Below are 24,195 nucleotides of genomic sequence, written 5' to 3'. Positions count from 1 at the left end.
ACAATTGGTGATCTATTTCTTAACAGACCTTGCACTTAATCAATAAAAGCTAATTTACTGGGCAACTTTACTCCATGCTTATAACATTGATAATCTGAATCTTACCCAAGAGACCAAAACATGAAACAGAACCCAATAGACACAATTTATAATTGGAGATTCCAGTTTTCTGCTTAAGCCACAAACAACTGATTAAACATCAACAGGAATGTTAAGTAACATACACTGAAAAGCAGGTAAAAGATCTTTCAGATGAACTGACATCCTATTAATGTTTTGTCTCTGTCAATTGCAGCCTGTATCGTTTCCTGTCATGTTCTCCATGATTCATTATTTGGTCACACATAGTAGCAGCATGTAAAGCTGCTTATGTATGTGGTTTACACACAGTGTGAAAACATAAATGTATACAAGTAAAAGATGGTTTTAAATTTAATTTGTGTTTATTTAATTTCACTGATAATGAAATATGATTTCCGCTCAAATGTATACAGTCTCATTTCAAACAAACCTAAAAAACAAAGAGTTTCTCTACTAAGTTTCAAGGCTCTAAAATAGCCAAAAACAAATACTGGAAATGAACACAGATAGAAACAGAAAACTGGAATCCCTAATTACAAGTTATTTTTCTGTCATCAGAAAAAAATCCCAGTTACATAACACCCTTTTGTTTATCCAAGGTTAGATTTTTGACTCATGAACCTATTAGACATGCTGCACTGAAGGAAATGTCCTTTTAAAAACAAGCAAAAAATAAACATACTCATCAGAAATCTCGATGTTGAGTTTCTGTTTGGTCTGGCTGAGAGTGGTGCGGTAAAGCTTGGTGGCCATTTCAATAAGGTGATCGCTGCTGAACAGGAAATCCCCTTTACCAGCTGCTCCTGAGCCCTGAAACAGAAACAAATGTAGTTAGCATCACCACAAATATACTCAGAGGAATCCTGTAGAGTTTTATATAGGTAAGCAGACTTTAGAACCCCTCCTTCCTATGCCATCCCCCAAAATGCAAAACATAAGGATCAAATACCAGTAAAGCACACCACTGGGCAAGACAGGATAGGAAGGAGGTTTCCTGTCACCACCAAGTGCCAGTATTTTGACGTCGAAGTTAAAAAGGAAGTTTTGGTCTTAAAATATGACCCGATCTTAAACCTGTTAGAATCTGATGAGAAAGCTCCATGGGATTCTAACTATCAAGGTAGGTTCACCCTCAGCCCAAAGGAAAGCCACTAAACTTTGTAGATCCTACAGAAATGTACTGTTTGAGTCTCCCTCTGCTGGCTATATCACAGCAATTCACACTATATCATAGGAACTGAAACCAACTGTTGATACTAGCACACAGAAAAAGATATTCTGGCATGACACAGCACTATATGAATTGAATTTGTTGAACAAAACAGCTAGGCTATCAGCTCCATTTAAGAAAGAAAAACGCTGACAGAATAGATTTTTAAGAGGGTTCTACAAACAGTGAAGAGAAACAAAAGTACTTGTAGATTTTTTTAGATTGGTAACTAAATTAGTGATATAATAATGTAAATTTCTTCAAGCGCCCATCAAGGGGATGAATGGTAAAGTTAGTGATGAAGAATGCAGAGAGTAAGATGAAGTGAACAATAAAAATGTAGTAAAAATCTTCTCAATGAGTTTTTAGAAGCCTAGGTATAGAAGTTAATAAGTTTTTTCTGAAGAAAAAAAAGGGGATGATATTTAATCTAAACTTCCTACTTCCTCTAAAGAGCAGAAACACATTTACTAATCTGTTCGTTATACTTCAGTTACACTGAAGTGTCGGGGAAAGCTATACGAGGGATTAAAAAGCTAAGGACAAGCTTTCACTATGAATAAAAACCAGACTAAAGGGCCATTTTACAAATGGAAAAAGTCTAATCCTGAAAAGGCTGAAGCAAATCACTAGGTCTCATTTTCACAAGCGAATTGTCACCCATTATTTAACAGTTCCACTACCTGATCTTTAGTAATCTTAAACCTACCACTTCATAGATGTGGAAAAGGTTTAGAGAGCTGTTTTAACCCTACATGCTAATACCACAAGAATTAATGTTTTAAAATAATTTCTTCTCATACAGTATAAATTTGCTTGATAATTTATTACAGATTTAAACTCTACCTCTTTGAGGTGCACGGCAAAAAAGCCATCATTTTGAGAGCTCATAGACACTTTAGTAACATCACCCAGAGGGACCTCTGACTTGATATGTCCAGACTTTTGATCAGCAAGGAGAACATTATTTTTTGTTAGCAAGAAAATCCTGGATGCACACTGTAAAATGAGAAAATGAAAAACATTATCTATTCAAACACACAGAGATGAAGACTCTACAACAGAGTAACCATTAAGAAAACAAACAGTTCATACAACTAAGAACTGTTGGCTCAAATTTTCAAACCTGAGTGTTTTAAGTTCAGCAGGAGCTGCAGTTTGATCAACGTCCCTGAAAATGTGGTCACCTTTATTTAACTGCCTTCTTATGGATCCAGAAGCCTAATGCACCCCCAGTTCTTCATTTTGCCCCCTATGCTTACATGTATAAACACAATGTTTTTAATTGTAAGTTTATAGATGTACAATCTGAAAATGGAAAGTCGGAATACATATATAAACGAGAAGAACCCTGATGCTTCATTCCTTGTGCACTGCAAATGTCTATTGAAATCAACGTACATTTTGGGTGCAGAATAAATGCAGTATCAAGTATATATATTTGTGTGCACACATACTATATGTACCAAAATGCTTATGTATTTGAAATACTACCATATATACTCTATCATAAGCCGGTTCGTTTATAAGCCGACCCCCCCCCCAAGATGGATAAGTAAAAATGGAAAAATTTTTATGACCCATTCATAAGAGGACGCTATAATTCAGGGGTCAGCAAACTTTGGCTCCCGGGCCATCAGGATAAGCCGCTGGCGGGCCGAGATGGTTTGTTTACCTCGACCATCCGCGGGCACGGAGGTAAACCTAAGTAAACAAAGTGTCCCGGCATGCCAGCTGCTTACCCTGACGGGCCGGGACAGCAACTGGTGGGGAAATTTTGGGGGGGGGGAGGGGGGGGGGAAGCCGGGAGTCAGGGGAGTAACCCCTGTGACCACCCCCCACATGACCCCACCCCTAGCCCACGACCCCCACACTCTCCCCATCCCATCCCTTCCCACCTTATCTGGGGAGGGCCAGGGCAGCCTGCTCTGGCGGGCCAGACCGGGCGGCGCGGCCGCAACGTGTTCCAGCGGGCTGGGTTAGGTGGCATGGCTGCAGCGTGCTCCGGCGGGCTGGGCGGCGCGGTCACAGCCTGCTCTGGGGGGCGGGGCCGAGCGGCGTGGCTGCAGCCTGCCAGCCTCGAAGCTGCAGCTGCTTCGGAGGCTGGGGGAAGAGCAGCGTGGCCAGAAGCGAAGAGACTCTGGCCCCGCCTCTTCCCTTCTGGCTCTGCTGCCTCTGTTGTGGGGAGGGGCTGTGTCCCACATCTCCCTCTCTCTACCCGTTCATAAGCCGTCCCCCTTCTCTGGTGCTTCCCTTTTTTACTAAAAAAATTCATCTTATGAACTAGTATATATGGTATGTTGTCCTCCGCTATCATCTCTCAGAATTATTCTCCTAATACACAGCTAAGCATTATTTTTTCTAAACAACAATATTTTTTGGAAATTAGAAACATACTTATCCTAAAAGAATTCCACACTTACACCGTCTAAAATGGATAATTTAATAAAAACAGTTATGAAAGAAAATAACATCAATTAATAAATAATACCTGCCTCTTATGCAGCACTTTTCATCAATAGATCTCAAAATGCTTTACAAGAGCACCACTATCCCCATTTTACAGATGGGGAAACTGAATAAATAACCATGTTATTACCTTCAGAATCATTGAGGGGAAAAATAAAATTGCCCTATATGTTAATTTACAACGAGACCTATCACATCAGAATGCCCTTTGGGATTAAACAGTGCCATTTTATTACCTTCCCATTAGCTCTATTGATTTTATTCACAACTTCAGCAATAATGATCTTTTCTTCCACAGCATCTTTGAGTTTTTTGTACTTGGGGTTCTTGCTGATTTCCAGGTAAGCCCCATGGAATGGCTGCCCAACACTATGGAAGGACAAAACAATACAGAAACACTCCAGTTAAATTTGACCTTTGGGCAGAAGTAAAAAATCCCAGAACTGTCACATTCTGGTGCAGACTTTACAATGGTGGATTGGTGCCAATGGCAGTCCCAAAGACCTTATTCATGGGTATTGTATTTACTTGCCTACACTTTCCCACCATAGACCTTCATTAGTTGCATGATGTTTAACACAAGAATATATACAAATATCCCAGTCACAGCACTTAGGTGATATTTTCCAATGGGGCTAAAGCAATTTGTAAGGCATTCAACTCTCACTGATTTGCATGGGAGTTGGGTGCCTATCAGTCCTCTGTGCCTTTGCAAATCTCTCCCTGAATATACGCCAGATTTGGACTGATCTCCGACTTAGTCCTATCTGACAGCATTCTGACGTCCAAAACCTCAACTGTACATTTTAATGCATAATATTGCATTCTTCAGTCTTGAACTGTTCCTACAGGAGAAGCATCACAACCAGAGATACAGTGAACACTGCTTCTTCCTTCCTGCAGCACAAAAGGGATTCCCGAATTCCACAGGCAGTCGTCTATTGGCTGGAGGCAGACATAAAAAAAAATGGATGTGCCAACCAGGATCCAGGGATAGCACCCTCATAGAAATATGGCAATCTCCACTTTTTCCAGCAGTGGGAAAGAGTGTAAACAAAACAAAACAAAAAATTGTTTTTCCATCTCCTCCTCTATTGTTAAGAGAAATAGAAAGAGCTGGTGCAGACACTTAAATACAATGAAGAAAAAGATATTGCAGGATCTATTATACAAAAGAAAGGAGAAAGACTGAGTGAAGCCTGGAATGGAAAGGAAGTATAAGAAAAGCAAGAGAGATGTCACAATTAACATATTTTTAAATGTATTAAATATAAAGTTGTTGGCTGCTGCTAATCTTTCCCATTAATACACAACTGTTGTATGTCTCTAAAATGCAGGCAGTATCAATTTGGGGACCTTTGAAGACCACATTTTCTCATCCTGGCTAATGGACTTAATCAGTCTAGGTTCTTAAGCTAGTAAGTACTGGGTAATATTTTCCAGTCCTGCTTCAGGCAACAGTGCTGCACAAGAAGTATATTTAGCCAAACAAGTTTTCAAGAAACACTAGCATCTCCCTCTCTCTGCTGCCACACAAACAAATTAGCTGAAAATGTTTTGTAAGTCTTTAATCAGTGTGGTTTCAATTTCATTCTGAATTTAGGAAGCATTTTGGTTGAAAATATAAAATATGGATTCTGGCTGAACCATGAGTTGAACATTTAATTACAATGGGTATTAGCTTTCATTTAATCAATTCCCCATTGCTCAAACAAGAAATCTCTCCACATTCAGATTCTGACTAGCAGGTTGGAGAGAACAGTCTAACACAAGCTACTTTTATACAAAAATAAGACACTCCACAAGGTTTGTTTCCATTGAAAACTGAACTTCTAGTTTCTCAGCTCCAATCATAACTTAAATTTCAATCAAGCTTCTTTGAAGAGCCCCAGAACTGATTTTTATCAGCTTTACTGCATACAACACAAATATGCCTGCAGCCCAAGGAAAAATGTAGACATTTTTGCAATTACTTGAGCAATGTTAACTGGACAGATAGCACCAACTGGAGACTCATCAGAAATTCCCTGGAATTTTCAGGCCTCTACCTGTCTGAAATACTGATATGAGTATTTGTAGAGATATGTAAGATTTTAGCCAGCCTAGACACTATCACTGAGTAGACAGAGTCTCTGGAATAGAAATAATTACCAAATAAACGTGGCCTTGGGAAGATAAAAAGCTTTACAAGTTTCATAATTTAAAGATATTTCTTAACATGCTTATCTACAAAATTGCCTAGTCCTCACATTCCAACACTGCTTACTTTTTTTATTAATATTTTGGCATCAATTAAGCTTAAATAATGACCACAGCAAATCTGTTAGCAGCAAGTATTTTTGTTTGCTTCTTATTGTCCAAATCCTGAACAAGTGAGAAAGGCCTACATGCTGCTGCAAAGATCATTTTCCTAGCCTGTTGCTTTGACCTTGTCACTCCTCTCTTTGCAGCCCTCCACTGGCTACTCCCTTCTTTGCTGCCTCAGACATAAGCCACTTGTCTTTACTTTCAAGGCCCTTTACAACCTATCCCCACCAGAACAAGAGAGTCCTTGGGGAAAAAAAAGTCTCCACCTCCCCCCCCCCCCCCCCGATATCTCCTCTTCTCTTGCTAATGTGCCAGTTTCCACAACAGATATCCCAGCTACCTATACCCAGGACCTGCTCCCTGTGGAGACTGTGCTGTCCAACTCCCAACATCGCCTGGCTCCCGTTCTGCCTCAGGCTCCCAGAAGCTCCATCTCCTGAGCTCCCCCACCAAGTCCTGGCTGCAGCGCCCCAGCTCCCTTCATGCTGAGTGCCCAACCCCCAGCACCTGCCAGCTCAGATGACAGCCTGCAGCCAGAGACGGAAAGGAGCTGCCTGGCCCAGGACCAGAGGAAGTACTGGAATGCCACTCCCGCACGACTCAAGTGTGGATACCCACCTTCCCTGTCATCTCTCATTCACTATCTAAAGGTTGATGCCTGTCTCTGAGCAGACCATGATGACAGCCTCCATCCCTCACTTGTTACATTTTCAAACAACCACTTTCATGCTCTGTCCTGCTGCCCCACATGCTGGGGAGGAGATCCCTGTAAACATCCACAAAGCCCCCTCCTTCAAACACTCCTTTGCGGTGACGCCGCCAAAAAACATAACGGCTATGCTGCTAGTGTGCTGCAGGCCACTGCTTATCAAGCTGACCAATACTGCCTCCTTGTTTCCTTGTACTCTTCCCCTGGATCTATCTGCTGTCTCTTCTCTTACACTTAGATTGTAAGCTACCTGGGGCAGTCACCGTCTTTTTTTATTCTGTATTTGTACAGCACCTAGAACAGTCAGGTCCCGGTCCATGACTAATGCACTTTCATGCTATGGTAATACAAATAATTAATCATAATAAATCTGCACCGTGTTACTGCAGGGCTGGGAGATGGGATCCTTAGCGCCAATGTGTATTGTATGCTCGGATATGGAGTAGCCAAGCCATGGCTTGGTATTGCTGGGGATGGTGGGAGGGAGTAGTGGACTCCACTGGTTGCTCTCTCTCATGTGGGATGTAGGCTACTTAGCTTCGCGCAGAGTGTGGGCTCCATGGCCTTTTCCACATTTGTGAGTGAGATTGTTAATTCCACCCCTTCACCTTGTTCCGTGGCTCTCTGTTGTGGCACTCACTGCCAGATCAACAAGGCAGGAGAAGGAGGTATCCAGTTCCCCTGTGCAGGTTCGCTAAATGTTTATTATGGAAAGAAACATCCTTTCTGCTATATTTGGGGTCTTGGCACATGAAAACAGTCCTCAGTGTTTACAGTGACAAAACTGATGGCAGTTTCTCGGTACAATGATTCTAACAGAACACGATCAAAAATCAGCAGTTTAACATTTAATTTAGAAGCAAATTGATTTCTGTGTAGGACTAACAAAATAAGCTACGAGACCTCCATGTTTTGATCAAGCCAGTAATCCAGAAACAAAAAATTCTCAAGGCATTTAGGATTAGCAAACTGGTCCACAAAATAGGTCCACAACTAGCAGTTTGGGTGCAGATTATTTTTCTTTTACACTGTGAGCAGTGGTACCATAACAACTCATTACCTGGCTGGATATAAAGCTTTCTTGTCCTTGAAAAGTTCACTGGCTTCCAGTTTTTCTTCATAAATAAGCTTCTGTTGATCTGTGAACTGGTCTCTGTACTTTTTACACTACAAAACATGACATTTTAGAGGAATCATAAATCATTCTTTGAAATCTGCTTTAATGCAGCAGCCATCACTGCTATTCACTTATTGCTTAAGATACACATTCTTAGTATATTTCTGGAGTGACTCAACTCCATCCCTACATGCCATGGTAACATAGCAACCACTAGCGGAGGCACTTCAGCCTTTGCCTGCTCTACACACCACTGCATTATATTAGACACAGAGATGATTTTAAAGAAAGTATTTCATTTAAGTATATATGGTTAGCTGACTGTACTGTCAGCTAAAATCCCAATGGTACTCCTCTGTAGGAGTTCACAAGAACAAAGCTTCACAGGTGTGTGTTTTTTGTTGGTTTTTTTTTTTTTTTTTGCTATGATGTACTACAACACAGCCACTTTACATAATTGATACAATAATCAGGATCTGGCTGTTCCTTTTAGCAGGCAGAACTGTATTGTTGTAAATGTTTCATCCTGGAGTTGCTTTGAGTGGGGCCCCCTACTTCCAGCATTAACTCAACTTTCTGAAAGCAAACACAATTTAGAATATAAACAACATCAAATAATTATCAATAGCTATTAATACACATACACAAATATACAGAACTATCATAGTGTGGCTGAAGAATTTAGATCTGTTTGCAGAATTCAGCATGTTCCCAATTTACCATGTTAAAAAGTTACAAGAGAATCTTTGTCCTTGACAATTCGCAGAAAATGGCACAGTTGCAAAGAGATCATCATGGATGCTGAGTGCTCACCAAGTGTCTCGTCAGCACTTCAATAGATTCTCGCCATTTTCTCCATTAACAGGTCCAAAACAAATTTCAGCTAACCACAGTTCACATGCATAATATTCCACTGAGTATTTCCAGTTTTAGACTGAGTGAACACCAGTCCTGGATATGAACATAAGTATTATAAGCTACCAGTTATGCATATTCACTTCATATTAAATTGAGAGCCGGGGGGAGGGGAAGCAATACACTTTACTCTTTTTTCCCCAACCACTGAAAGGACTAGATAATGTATGGTTACGTCTGGAAGGCCAAACAGAATGATAAAAACAAACAGTTTATGCAAAAAAATTAGTGGCCAACACTGTAGCAAATATTTCCTAAAAATACATCCTCCATAAACAAAACGGAGGCACTCAAATCATATGACCAAAATGTACCCTACCCTCCACAAGTGGAAAATCCTCTTCAGTTCCTTGTGAGTTGAATCCAAGAAGAGGTAAGGCCTTGCTGGCCAGTTTTTGTCTACTGGTGATAAAGAAGGCATCTTATTCTTCATTTCCAGGAAGTACTTTTGCATCTGTGATAAATTTGAAGCAAGATGTATTATTAATCTCAACCAGTAAAGCTATTGAAACAAGCTAGAAATGACAGGTGCTCTTCAACAGTAAGTGTTGTTATTCAACTGCAACTCCCACATTTATTAAGCCCGCTCACAAGTTTGGGAGGCTAAATTTACTGAGAAATGCTGATGCTGCTTTAGGTGTAGGCTGCCCATGTCCTTAAATTCAAAACATGTTAATATCCCTTCTTTACAACATAAAGAACTAAATGGTCATGCTATCACTGTGTAGTATGACAACTCCTTTACAAATATTATTAAGACACTCATGCAGCTAACACTTCTGGCTATGCTAGAAAACAAAATTTTACATTAACCTATAATGTATATAGGTACTTACAATTTTCTGAAGTGTAAATTCATAAATTTTCCTTCCAGCATTGGCTCGGAAGAATTTCCTGTATTCTCTACGGACCTGAAACATTAAACAAGCCTTCAGAGTGAATATGCATAATTAAAATTTACCCATGAATGGTTTTAACTACGCATTGTACATTAAGAAAGTGAAAAGTGAAGTTACAAATGTGGCCAATGGAAACAACAGAAAAATCAGGCATACTCAAGATGTGGGAAATAGGTCGCAGACAAAGATAAAAGTTGCCTGAAGCTGCAAAGAACTATATTAAAAGTGATGCTGTAAAAAAAAGTAGAGGACTTTCCATTATCTTTACAACTGTCAAATATGATTAAGTTGATTGAAAATATTTTCACAGCTTTTTTGCTGTAAGCCTGGGATAAAGAGAGTGGAGCTCTTTTAGTGATAAGGATTTTATTGAATCTTAATTGCCACTGGGTCGATTTGTGAATTATTTTGTTAATTGATCGGAGGATTTTTTTCTGTACATGTACTTGGAGGTTTTTTGATGTGTGTATTTTATAAACCTAAATAAACAGAGACAATGATAAACATTAATTAAAGTGAATTCAGAAGAAAAGTACTATACATCAAATTTTTCATACAAGTGCTTTAAAAAAATATCAGGAAAATGAGTTACTGGTGACTGTGAAAGGAGCAGAGAAAATAGATTAATTTTGCTTAGGGTCAGACGCGTGAAATAAAATTTAGCAGAAAAAATCATGAGTAATCATTAGAAGCCACTTTTAGAGGAGATTTCTGATACTACTTTATATACATGATTTTTAAAGCAACTCTAAGGTAGAAAACTGAGAAATTTCTACCTACCTCTGGTATTACCACTACCATGGTATCTAACCTCTCCAACGATTACACATTTGAAACCAAAATTGATACAACACACCTTATTTGGACTTTTGTGAAATGCCCAAAATTCATGACAAGTTAGCTGAAATTCATGAACTATTTTGCATGCCTTGGCTGAGTTAGAAGCAAACCTGTTAAAGTTTTTAGTGGAAATCAGGAAAAATGGCTATGGTCTTGTATACTTTTCCACACAGCAAGCTCAGTGGTTTTGGCAAATTTTGTATAGTGTTCTTGGATTCATCTGAACCAAAACCAAAGTGAAAGCCAGGGGGTGAAAACCCACATTATTCAAAACACAAAAGGTTCACATAGCCCCATGCCGCCAGCCCTCTCTCCCATCCAGAGCTTCTCACACAGCTTGACTCTAAGCCACCATTTTGAAAAGAAGAATTTCTCAAATGTTCTCATGAAAAAAAAAAAAAAACATTAGGGGGGGGAAAAAAAAAACTTTTTAATCACACATTATTGAGATATGTTAACAGCATTAACAGTATTTAAAGTGCTTCATTCTCTCCAAACTTTCTCCGTTCACATTTTTCTTTTCCTCTTCAGTTAATAAGAAAAATGCTTGGAGTTTTCATATGCTGACTTCTACAAGGGATTTTTTTTTTAATGAATTGCAGAAATGTTCAGTAAAACCTATATCTTCCTTATGCTGTTAAGGTTTAGCCCTCTCTAATTAGCACACAACCATTATCGGCACGTTAGCAATGGATATTATCCACCTATAGACAGATTAACACCTTCAATCCCAGTCTGACAATATTCACTGAAAAACATTAAAAAGGTGACTTCCTTGTAATACATGGGTCCCATATCTCACCGAGTTCTAACTGGCATTCCTTAAAAACAAAGTTGCTATTACTCTTCATGAGCAGCAGTCTGTGTAAGCTTAGTTTTTAATGAGAATACTGTAACACACACACTCTCCCTCCCCCTCCCACTCCTGGCACAGTAGGAAAGCCAGCAACAATATAATTCCTTGGCAGATCAGTACTAGAGAACCCCAAATCTGGGAAGTACTGTACATGGTATTAAAATCCCATTTATTTACTATAAACAGAAAAATAAATAAAAAATAAATTTAGAAATCTTGATCCAGCTCTATTTTTCAAAATACTAATGATCATGATTCAAATAGGCGAAAGTGCTTTGATTTAAAAGCTATTAATTCAAAAGCTTCCCTCTACAAACATGTTGGAAGAAAATAGGTATCTAACCAGGCAAACAAATCACACAGTATTGGCGTAGAAATGATTATACATAGCTAGGATCTTGCCATGGAACTCACAGTGTGTATTCATATTCCAAAGAATGAGTCCATTAGAGGAGTCCATTTCTGCTAGAAATAAAACCTTCAAAACCATAGCATATACAGACAAAGGCATGCCCTTGCCATAGAACATGTTAAAGGTTTTGGCTTTATTAAAGTTAGGTTTCATTTAAAAAATAATGCTCAATATACAGCAGTGTTCTTGACTTCTTAGAAGGGACATTCTCTTGGTTTCTAATCATAAAAGCTGACCTACCTTGACAGCAGTAAAGCATGATTCTAATCTGAAGAGTGACTTCTTAAAAATGGCATCTTCATATCCCCTGCTCTCCTTCCCATATATATATTGAGTCACATTTAATTTAGTGACAATAAGTTTTCACTACATTTTATCCATGTTAGCACACAATAGAACAACTCTGAAGAGTTATGACTTATGCATCACCAACAGAACTGTCAATAAAGTTTCAACTATAGAAACCTGTCCCCATTTACACTTCTGTAATCCCGGTTTGGCCCAGAAAATCTCTATTAGTGTTGACAACAATCAACCAAAAAACACTCATCTGGTCTCTCAGATCTAAGTGCTCAACGACAGCAGTTTAAAACTTTTTTCTTGTAAATTAAGCAAAAGGTGATATGCAAGCACTGTGACACAAACATGGAGGCCCGTAAAATGCCATTTTCAAAGTCTATTCACAGAACAGAACTACACTTTACAGATTGCAAATGTATTTTCTTTTGCGAACCAATCTTCAATGTACAGGGATATAGAAAAAATGGAGTTAACAGATTGTAATCATTTGACTTTTCTAAGAAGGCCTGGCCTGGCCTCCCCGGAATAGATGTCACAGCATACAATGCTGCATTATCAAAACAACTCAAAGGAAAGCGACTGGACACTATGCTTAACTCTAGGTCACACTTTGGCCATCCCACATACATCAGTAGGTCTAAAATGAGCAGCAATGACAGTCAAATAGTCACACCCTACTTCCCATTGTAACAAGAATAGGTCAGGAAAAGAAAATACTTGTTTGTAATCTTTCCAGATGGGATCCTTGCCAACGTAGGTCAAATTTTAAGTCAACAACCATGATCGTGTCCCTTTAATTAAAAACATTTTTGGCATTTTATCTTCCACTTGAAAATTGAAACGTCTGATAAAACAAGGAATATCTTCAGATTAAAGACAGCTGTAAATGTAACACAATTGTTAAAAAGGTTTACAAATGTCTCATTTAACAGACATTTTTGGATTAAGGATTTTTCAATAAAAAAAGTCCATGACAAAACTCAGCAAAACTAAGATCATGCTCACTAGTGATCCCACACAATTAATAGTTTATTATGTGTTAGTAGATGCCAGGCTTTATTGAGTTCATTGTTGACACAAGGGAGTGGTTGAGAAAGTACCTTCAGTCCAAGCCAGTAAGCCCAAATGACTGCAACAGCATGCTTACGCCTAGCCTCCTCCTTCAAGCGTTTCAATTCCCTTCGAGCCTAAAATGTTTAGATAGTGAATAAAAGAGACAGCCCGATGCAGATAGCACAATGACCAGGAAAAAGATCCTCCCAGACAGAACAGCCGATTTATGAATAAGATATAGAAAGATGGAAGAACAGCATATAAACCATTAAAACCCAATGTGTCAGTGTGGAAATGGTGTTAAGGCACAAATGTGGTCAATACAAGCCTCTAAACTGCTTCACTAATACAAAAGGTAAGAATTACACAGGCTCCATTATTTGCTATGAACATTTGTATAATATTTGCCATGCGTGTCTGCAAATCATCAATGTTGAGTGTCTGATGCTTGATTTTAATGGAACTTTCCCTCCAGTTACAAAACCAAAGCAATATTTATGAAAGTGAAGAATAATTGAAATCACACTATACACTCCACTCCTCCAATGACAAGTGCCTGAGCACAGTATGATTAACTCTAACAATTTAAATTATGATTTATTTTTGGTCCTAGTCACAACTTTAAATAAAAGAATACTTCTCACACAATTTTACACACTATTTAGAACTTTCATTTCTGGGGTTTAGTTAAGATTCCAATATATTTTTTTCTCCAGTCTGGCAAATGATCTCTTTCTGATTCTCCACACGATGAAGACATTGGTGATGTCATACCACCAAAAAGCATGACTTCATCACATGCAAAACAAGGAGACAGGTACATAAATTTCATCTATAGTCTTTGTTTAGGCAAGCAAAATTCCAAAGTACTATACATAAAGACATGAGATTCTGTTAAGTTACACTTTTTACATTTCAGAAGGTATTAGTAAATTTATTTGTTCAGTTATTTAAAGACACAAGACCAACAAATAAGTAGCTTCAATTGGTTTGGATAGGACATAACAGTAATAGTAGTTATAGCTATGTACTTGCAGTATTTATATCTTGTCAAGTATACTGAGGGAACTGTGAATCCACACCCACCTTTGCCAGTTGCACTTTTTGGATACTCTTCCAATTTAACAATAAAGGCTATTCTCCATTAATTTAAGCCTTTATAAAGGATACATTTTAGTTCATTTGGGATGGTACACAAATTCAAATTCTCAGTGTATGGCATGCTAATGCTAAGGACACTGCATAGTCAATATCTGCCTGAATTTTGAAGAAGGAGGAATTTGAGTTACCTCATTTCTACAGTTTTTGAAAAAAAAAAATTAAACAAATGTAAAAATAATCACTTGAGATAGATGGCTCCTGAAGCTTTTGCTTTAATTTCCCTCTTAGGAAAAGAGAGTTTCCTAAGATGACAGGAAGTTGTCAGATACTGAAAATTTCTTATAACCCTGATAAGCCAAATTAAATTGGTTATTATTAAGTTTATGCCTGAGGGCATGGTAGGCACATTTTTATTTAAATTTGATTCATGTTTAACAAAAAAAAAACAACAACCCACACACACCCTACTAAAATGTACAATAAAAATATAAACCAATGTGCAAGATATTTTAATTAGGTACTGTAATATAGAATTAATGTTGCATTTTTGTTTGTCATGTCCTTTTTTAATAGAAAAATACATCTTTACTCTACATCAGTTTGCCAATACTGCTATTGAGCTATTACTTTGCATGAGGGACTTTTCACTAAGGCATTAACAATTTAATCAATTGTTTTATATGTTGATACCAAGCACCATAATAAACATGATTTTTTAAATATATATATTAATATAAATAACATTTATACTACCCTAGTTAGGACAAGATAGTGAGGCTTCATATTTACATAAAATAAATTGAGAAAAAAATTGTGTCTGATAATGACAGCTTTTTAACAGTTTACTCTGACACCTGAAGATCAAACTAGAAATAAAAAGATCTCTTATGAGCTAAATTCTGTAGATATTTATATGTTAATTCCCAGGGTTACCTTTCCATTCTAAGAGATTTATTTCTTAGACAAAATAAAATGGCTACGATCAAGCTCAGCATTGTACTTCTGCTGTATTTTAGCATGCTACTAGAATCAGAAATATTTCTTTCCTCATTTAACTCGCAAGGTGTTTTGATAGCATATATAAAGCAGGATCCAAGTAATAATTGGGCTATATTAAAATTTTAATTGACTGAATAAAAATTCTAAGTCAATAAACAGTTTTTGTTAATTAAAACAATCGTTTCAACGTTATTCCCTAGTGCACAACATTTCAAATGTTCACATAACCCAAAGCTGCAGCTGGGGATTAGCGAGAATCTTTCAGTGGGACTTCGCTTTTGAAAACAAACAGCTGATGCTGGAATTCCTGGGATTTTTCTAGGGCCATAAACTGAGAACTGCATACTAACATTTTCTCAAATTTGGGTCATAATATTGTACTTAATTTGCAATATTGGACTTCTCTTACACAACCAAAGAAACAATCAAAACTGATTTCAGATTTTGTACAAATTATAAATAGAAGATGTTTACATTTTTAAAATGTACTATTTTGAATTGAAAAGGAGCCTGTTTAATTTACGTCACAGAATATACAATCCAATTAAAAGAAATCTAGATGTGTATCACTGCAAGCACTTAACAGAAAAACACATGCTTGGGACATTTACATTCAGTTCAAATGCATTTTCTAACTTGACCTTACTGCACTCTAATCATTTTTAATCTAGTCTAATGACTTGTTAGTAAGCAATCAGTACTATTTGGCTGGGCATGCTTAGAATATCCTAATATACAAGGCAAACATTTAGGATGCTGTCAGGTTTATTAAGTGTGGCATAAATAGAAATGGGAAAAATCAAGGATCATGCTTTAGTATCTACTAGGTCATTTGTATTAGTTATTAATCCTCACTATTTACTACTGATTAAAGTTGGGTGTTGTTGGGTAATGAAAGAATCATGGAATGTGTGCATGAAGTACCTTATATCCAAGCCAGTAAGCCCAAATAACAGCAATAGCATGTTTATTTCTAGCCTCCTCCTTCAGTCGTCTCAGTTCCCTTCGCGCCTGTGGTGTATTTGAAAATGGGTTATAGAAAAAGTTTAGGGCAGAAAAGGTTACTGCAGGTCCCAATGGAGAGAGAGAAAGAAAGAAAGAAACCAGTCACTACAAAACCATAAATATAAAAGCATGTCCTGGTTTTCCAGATTGCAACTGTTAAAATGTGTGCAGCAAAGAGAAATGGAAGTTAAGTAGTTTAAGCCATTCAAAACATTTCTCTCTGTCTTTTCTGGGGGAACTTAGCTCCAAACACTGGCTTTGAAACACTGAATGTTTGCTGGCATTTTCTTACCTGGGTACCATGCCAATAAGCTGCAATGGTTGTGGCTGCTTCCTTACAGCGCTTCTGATGCTTAAGTTCTCGAAGAAGTTTTCGAGCCTGTGATCAATCAAAAGAAAAAAAGTAATACTCTTACTTCTAACCTCAACTTAATTTCAAAATGATTTACACCCTATTGTGCCTTTCTAGTTCAAATCTGAGAGGGAGGAAAACAAAACAAAAAACCCCAACACAACCTCGAATTTTGCAGATGGACAAGCAGAATAACGCGCAGATCTGAGAGGATGGAACTTGTGGCTATAGCATTGGACTGGGACTCTTGGTTCAATTTCTGGCTCTGCCACAGACTTCTCATGTGACGTGGGACAGGTCGCTGATTTCTCTGTGCCTCAATTTCCCTCTGTACAATCGGGATAATATTTCACTTCCACCCTTCATCTATCTCATCAATTTCGATTGTGGGTGGGATTTTCAGAAGAGCCTGATTGATTTAGAAACACAACTCTCACTGAGTTTCAATGGGATATGTACTCCTGAATCATTTTGACACTTAAAAAGCTCAACCTGCCTCCTCTTCAAGGCAGTCTCTCGCTCTGTGTCTGTGCAGTGGTTAGCACAATATTGCCCCAGCCTTGGTTAGCATCTCTAGGCACTAGCATAACACAAATACTAATCACAAATGTGATTGTTTTGGTCTGCCCTCAGAGGCTGCTGGCACTTAGGGATGGTCTTCATTCCAGTGTCAGTTCAAGCTATAATTCAAGTGTTTCCCCTATCCCAGCTCCCATTCACAGACAAAAAAATAAAATAAAAAAATCTCTGGTTCTTGTTAAGTGGTCTTTTAAATGCAACCTAGCTATCTCATGGGGGGAAGGGGAGGTAAGGAAAGTTGAAACCCAAATGCTGATGATGCTGAAGCTAGCAAAGCATTGGGGGACAGCTACTCTGTTTTATGGCTCATCAAATCGTTCTGTGCTACTCGGGGTTATTTGGCAGTGTGGCCACTCCCAGTCGAGTTAGGCTAACTTGAAGATTAAATCAAATGTAGGTAACTCAAGCTAACTGCCATGAAGAGATACTTAAGAGTCTAGGTAAGAATACTGTTCCTCCAACAGACAACTCTATCAGTAGCTTGGCAGGATGTTAGGAGTCATTAAATAGATAATCAGGACAAAAAAAATTCTAAACTCCCTCTTTCCCACTCTGATCCTCACAGGGGAAAGTTATGAAATAACTTTCATCTCAGCTTTCAGTTTAAAAAAGCAAGTTTTGAGCCCTCGTGGTTGAAAAGATAACCTTCTACATGTGAATTGAGTATGAATCGATGTCATGCCTACCTGAGCCCGTAGACAACCTCAAAAATGACTTACAGGTGTGAGCTCCCATAAGTCAATTACAAATGAGTGTCAGTTCTGAAGTTAGATAATGACAGTTCAGCGTCAATTTAAAATGATCAACAGAGTAGTAGTTAAAGTGGATGGAATAGGAAAGGAGGTGGGACAAAAACCTTGAGGGAGAATACTGGGAGTTGCTGCAAGAAGAATAGAGGAGACGTGCAAAGACAGATAAGAGGTACAGAATCAGAAAAACAAAAATGTGAACAGAAGAGAAACCAAGGGAAGAAATAGCAGTGGCCTAAAGGGGAGCAGATTTTCTCAATGAGTAATACTGAATGGGACAATGAAGGTATTGAATAAATAATACAGTTGCTACAGAAAAGCTGTATTCTCTCCTGGATCTCTGAAAACCCTCCCACTCACGAGTAAGAGATCCACTGTGGACAGAGAGGAATATGAAGCCCTAAATCTATTTCCTATATCATAACTAACAAAGCCCTCTTCTCTGAATGAGCTTGAGACCCCCCCTAGTTTTACATCAGGTTTGCAAAATTCTTCATTTGAGTAAAATCTTTCAGTTCTTCATACGCTCTTCTTTATAAATACATCATAAGGATAAACACCAGGGAGGGAGAAGAGTTATTTAATGGCCAATGTTGGCACATGAACAAATGGATATAAATTGGCCATCAATAAGTATAGGCTTAAAATTAGATGAAAGTTTCTAACCATCAGAGGAGTAAAGTTCTGGAACAGCCTTCCATGGTGAGTAGTGGGGGAAAAATCCTAACTTGTTTCAAGACTCAGCTTGATAAGTTTATGGAGGGGATGGTATGATAAGATATATGCCATTGTAGACAAAGCCATCCACAACTGCTACTAGCAAATATCTCCAATGGCTGAAGATGGGACACCAAATGGGAGGACTTTGAGTTACTGCAGAGAATTTTTTCTTAGGTGTCTGGCTGGTGTGTCTTGCCCACATGCTCAGGGTCTAATTGATTACCATATTTGGGGTCAGTAAGGAATTTTCCTTCAAGTCAGATTGGCAGAGACCCTGGGTTTTTTCTCCTTCTTCTGCTGAGTGGGGCATGGGTCACTTGCTGGTTTGAACTAGAGTAAATGGTGGATTCTCTGTAACCTTGAAGTCTTTAAATCATGATTTGAGGACTTCAGTAACTCAGAGGTTATGGACCTTTTAGTTATAGATCAAATAGGTTTTCTGATCAGCTTTAGCACATTTATGTTCTAAACTAGGGTTTCTGAACCCGTGGGTTAGGACCCAAAACTGGATCACCAGAATGTTTCAAAGGGTCGTGTGGCAGCTCCTGTGGCTCCTGTCCCACGAGGCTGGCTGGGCCCACCTCCCTGCTCCTGGCCCTGCCACCTCTGGAGTCCCAGCATCACGATGACAGGAGTCCGAATAGGCCAAATTTGAGTGAGTGTCACTGCAACACCAGGAGCCAGGTCAGAATTCCACTCACACGCATTTGGTCCAGTCAGGAGGGTGGGGTCAAACCTGAGTGATGCTTCAACCCCAGAGGTGAGCCTACAAAAGACCAAGTTAAGATCCCACTGGGGGACAGGAGCCTGTACCCGTGGGAAGAGAGTCTCTCAAGCCCTCTCAAGAATCTGACCATCATGTCATGGGAAACCATTATCTGTCCTTGGATCAGCAGGTGAAAACCAGAGATGGCCGCAAGATGCACTCTAATGGAAGTGTGTGCCAGGCTCTGGTTCCTCAAATGGAGCAGGACAGCCTGTACAGAAGAATGCGAGGGAGAGATGCCACACTCAGATGCCCAGTGGGAAAACCTCGTCCACTTGGCCAGGTAAGTCAGTCTGGTTGAGGGCTTCCTACTTCCCAGGAGGACCTGTTGGACTCCTTCTGAACAGGTCTGCTCCAGCCACATAGCATCCATGCCGAGAGGTGGAGAGACTTGAGGTTGGAGTTAGGAGCCGACCGTGGTCCTCTGACAGCAGGCCCTGTCAGTTGGGCAGGGGCCAAGGAAGGGCCGCTGCCAGGTTCATGAGCATGCTGAAACAGTGCGGGCAAGGTCACGCCGGGGCGATCACAACAACCTGCGCTCTGTTTCTCTTGATCTTTGCCAGGACCCTGCTGATGAGCGGAATTGGACAGAACGCATACCTCAGGATCCCTAACCACGACAGGAGAAAGGCATCGGAGAGGAAGCCTTTGCTCAGACCTTTCCAAAAACAGAACTGGTGGCATTTCCTGTTCTGTCTGGTGGCAAACAGGTCCGCTTGGGGAATTCCCCACCTTTGGAAGATAATGCAGGCTACCTCTGGATGGAGCGACCACTCGTGGTAAGAGGAGAAGTCCCTGCTGAGCTGGTCCGCCAGCGTATTCTTGACGCCGGGAAGGTGACAAGCTTCCAGGTGGATTTTGTGGCTTAAAGTGCATAAGTCCCAAAGACGGAGTGCTCTTGACAGAGTCGACGAGCGCGCTTCCCCTTGCCTGTTTATGTAGAACATTGAGACTGTGTTGTCTGTCAGGACTCGTACCACACTGCATGCCAGCTGGACTGCTCGGAGCTCTTTGACATTTATGTGCAACTTCGCCTCCTCTGGGGACCACATCCCCTGTGTCTGGAGTTCGCCGAGATGCGCACCCCAGCCGAGGTCTGAGGCATCTGACAGCAACTCGATGGAGTGAGGGGGGTTGTCTGATGCTGCCTGGAGGGCTGTCCTGGCCACGGTTGTGCCCTCATCAAGGATCGCTCAGAACTCCTTGGAAGCCTCGGAGAACGACCCTTTGAACTTGGCCTTGGCTTGCCATATATTGAAGTCATATTGGCCAAGGAGGGCCTGGTGGTTGGCCACTCTTAGCTGAAGGCTAGAAGACGAATAAAACTTACACCCAAAGAGATCCAACCTCCTCGAGTCTTTATTTTTGAGGGTGCCCTTGCCTCTCCCGGGTTGCCCTTGCCCGTCTTTGTGGTTAACCGTCTCACAAGGGAATTGGGGGCAGGGTGGGAGTATAAGTACTCATGCCCTTTGATTGGCACAAAGTACTTGTGTTCAGCCCTCTTAGAGATTGGGGCCAGGGAAGAGGGGGTCTGCCACAGGGCACCAGTGATTTGGAAACCCCTTCATGAAGGGGTAAGACCACCCTGGCAGGAACCGAGGAGCAGAGGACATCAGAGAGTCTGAGGGCTCTTCCAGTCCTCTGCCTAAAGCCTGAGGTTGGAAGTGACCCTCTTCAAAAGTTCCTGGTGTGCTTTGGCATCATCCTGAGGAACTGGGTCAGAGGTCCCCATGAGAGCCTTGTCTGGCGACAACGAGGATGATGCCAGTGCCGCGGGAACCTCTACATCCATTGGTGGTCCAGCAGCTTGCTCCCCTGGATCCTCCTGGACCTGCGGGGTCTTACACCCTGAAGTCTCCAGAACCAGATAGGGACGGGATACCGAGGCCGCTGGCCTCTCCCAGGCTCCCAACACCGATCGGGCAGCCTGGGAAGGTTGGGTGAACTACCAAGGGTTCCACAGGTACCATGGCGCCGGCCACTGCACTTGGGGCCATGGAACCGGTTTCAGTGCCGTCGATGCCAGCATCACCGTAGGTACCGGGGCTTGTCCCGCAGTCAGGGAACATCGCTCCATGCCGGAGCTGTAAGTCGGTACCGGGTGACCAGGAACGGGCGGCGCGGTGGCTCCCGTCCGACTGATGCCAGTTGCTGTGAACCACAGCCGAGTTGTCCGAGCGAGTCAGACATCTTGGTTGGGGTTTCGGAGCCCAACGGCGTTCAGCAGATCTGCGTCGGACACAGGACGTCGAACGGGACCGGAAGCCACTACAGGCCAGCTGTCGGGAGGAACCTCCTAAGAAGGGCAATCTCCTAGGAGATGGGCGACGACGGCTGGATGATCAGAAGTTTCTGCTCCAACTGGTACTGGGCCCTTAGAGATGGTCGGGGCCAGTCCCGGAGATCTTGCTGGGCGACATATGCCCCAGAGAGTCTGCGCCAATCCACTGGCGAGGAACACCTGGAATCCCTCAATCGGTGCCCCCGGTGTGGGGACCGAAGGGGGCTCCACTGAGCCTGCCTCTCTCGTCCTGAGGCATGCCGGCTTGGCACGGGCGAGCGATGGCGGGACGTCCCTCTCGACAGGGAACGGTGCCACTGAGGCGAGGACACACGCATAGGTCCCAAAGCAGGTTTTCCCCGAGACCGGGGTACCGCTGGAGCCAACGTGGGCAGCACCAGGAGTGTCAGGATCTCATGAGCTGCTTGTAGGGCTTCGGGCGTCGACGGCACCTGAAACTCACCAGAGCCTGCACTGCTATCTGAAGTCGCAGGCAAAGTACAGGATGGGCCGCACCACTCGACTTGAGCTGGGGCCCGACTTCCTGAAGGGGGCGTTGAGCTGCCCGGCACGGATGGTGGCTCACCCCCAACCCTCTCCTTTCCCTTGCGGGAGGTAGATCGTCCCTTCACATTCTTCTTTGGCTTCATGACCAAAGCCGTGGAGGGAGAGTGGTGACAGCTCGTGGACGGTGCTGGCGGAGCACTGCACACGGAGGCCACGGTGCTCGTGTGGAGTTGGACCGCTGCTCCGGTGCCGGAGTGAGTGCCGACTCTATTAGAAGAGCTCAGAGGGATATCGCGCTCCTTCTTCATCCTAGGTTTAAAGGACTTGCAGATACGGCACTTATAATTTATGTGCCCCTTGCCTAAGCACCTTAGGCAGCTGGTACGTGGATTGCTGACGGGCATAGGCCGTTTACAGAGATCGCAGGGCTTAAAACCTGGGGACCAGGGCATGCCCCATCCCCTGGCTGAGTCCCATTCGGAACTAACGAAGAGTTGAGAACTACTACTAAGGGTTTAACTAAGAAACTACTAACTATATTCAACTATTTTTAAAGATTGCAAGAACAGAGAACGAAACAATGCTAGCTGAAGCAGCAGATGTTCCAACACTGTCACTGGCAGCAAGAAGGAACTGAGGGTGGCGGGAGCTGGCGGCGCCCCTTATACTGGGCCATGCGGGCGCCACTCCAGAAGGCTCCAGAGCCAGTCCGCTACGGAAACTGCTAAGGGAAAAACTTCCGGCACAGGTGCATGTGGCAAGCACACACACCTCATATGGAATGGACCAGCTACATAAATATAAAGAACCAAAGTTATATCTGGGTCGCCAAACCACTATTAATCTGAGTTTGCACAAATAATAATTTCAATTCTTTTAGGACATGCAATAGCATAACCTGGCACCTGTCCTACAACTGTTGGGACTACCCTTGTAGCACACGAAGAGTTTACTTTGTGAAGGATATAACAATACTAAGATGCCAAGATTTTTTCCTCACAAGACAAAAGGTGGGCTCGCCTCTTTCCTGAAACTAGGTTTTAGGTGTAAGATTTTAGATATCCTCCTGTCTCTGTCTGAGCACTAAGGCAATCTCATTTTTATCTCTTTTTACCACCTTGCTCCTTATAGTCTGTGTCATGGTGACAATTCTTCCTTCAAGAGCACTGGACAGGATTCTTTGAAGAGAGGCAATGCCACAACAAGTTGGGGGTGAAGATAGGGTGGGGTAATGGGACACACTCTCTCCAAGGGCCAAGTATACTGTATCAAGAGCATTCCCATATCCCCAGCAGGCACAGACGACTGAATTCAGGACAATCTGACCCAGGACCTGGCTGACCCATAAACTTTATAAAACTGTGTTCAGTTTTGTCTATGGATTTGAAAGTCTCTAAATCGGAGAGTGAATCTGCTACTTACCACTCATCTCTCCTCAACTGAGCCCAACATCCTCAGATTTTATTAGCCTAGGCTAGCAGAACCCAGGCAGTTGCTGCTCAGTGATATCAAACTCACCTTCCATCCTCTGATGTAAGACTGTACTACAATGGCCGAACTCTTTATCCTCTGATACTTCTTTTGTTGCTGTATTAAAAATCAATAAATACCGTTCAGCAGAGAAAGTCATGGTTTTAAAACTGCTTTACATCAAAACATTCTTTGGTAACAGCTAATAAATATATTCATATTGCAATTTAATCAAAAAACTAATGGAGAAGAGTGGGTTAATTTCTGAACACAAATGAGGGTGTGGATTTCACATCTAACTCAAGAGGAAACAAACACACAGACAGCAGAGTACATGGACAAGGCCACTTTATACACAAAGAAAGACTAACTTCCTGGCCAACAGAGGAAAGTTATGTGAATTAAATACGAACAGCCACTGGTTTGTTGTCTTTCCCACCAACAAAATAGCTCAGATTGTCACAAACGCTTTGCTCCAGTTGGTCAGCTGAGCTTGCC

The 24,195-nt window shown here is 41.3% G+C and overlaps 1 protein-coding gene across 4 annotated transcripts in view; it reads right to left on the bottom strand.

Annotated features, from left to right (window-relative positions):
* Positions 1 to 24,195, bottom strand: part of MYO1B (myosin IB) — a 168,014-nt gene that overhangs the window by 10,687 nt on the left and 133,132 nt on the right. Inside the window, exons 20-29 of one of the 4 annotated variants that reach the window (XM_065413246.1) lie at positions 23,746 to 23,814; positions 16,566 to 16,652; positions 16,193 to 16,279; positions 13,216 to 13,302; positions 9,645 to 9,719; positions 9,128 to 9,262; positions 7,837 to 7,943; positions 3,997 to 4,129; positions 2,138 to 2,290; positions 764 to 891 (exon numbers count right to left, since the gene is read on the bottom strand). In XM_065413246.1, coding sequence (XP_065269318.1) covers positions 764 to 891; positions 2,138 to 2,290; positions 3,997 to 4,129; positions 7,837 to 7,943; positions 9,128 to 9,262; positions 9,645 to 9,719; positions 13,216 to 13,302; positions 16,193 to 16,279; positions 16,566 to 16,652; positions 23,746 to 23,814 — 1,061 coding nt within the window. The remainder of the gene's footprint in view (positions 1 to 763; positions 892 to 2,137; positions 2,291 to 3,996; positions 4,130 to 7,836; positions 7,944 to 9,127; positions 9,263 to 9,644; positions 9,720 to 13,215; positions 13,303 to 16,192; positions 16,280 to 16,565; positions 16,653 to 23,745; positions 23,815 to 24,195) is intronic. The other 3 variants (XM_065413248.1, XM_065413247.1, XM_065413249.1) reach the window with 3 other exon arrangements.

This window comes from Emys orbicularis, chromosome 11, assembly GCF_028017835.1.
Source record: "Emys orbicularis isolate rEmyOrb1 chromosome 11, rEmyOrb1.hap1, whole genome shotgun sequence".
Classification (NCBI taxonomy): Eukaryota; Metazoa; Chordata; order Testudines; family Emydidae; genus Emys; species Emys orbicularis.
The sequence above is the reverse complement of the archived record's forward strand: the minus strand, read 5'-3'. Positions and strand labels throughout refer to the sequence as shown.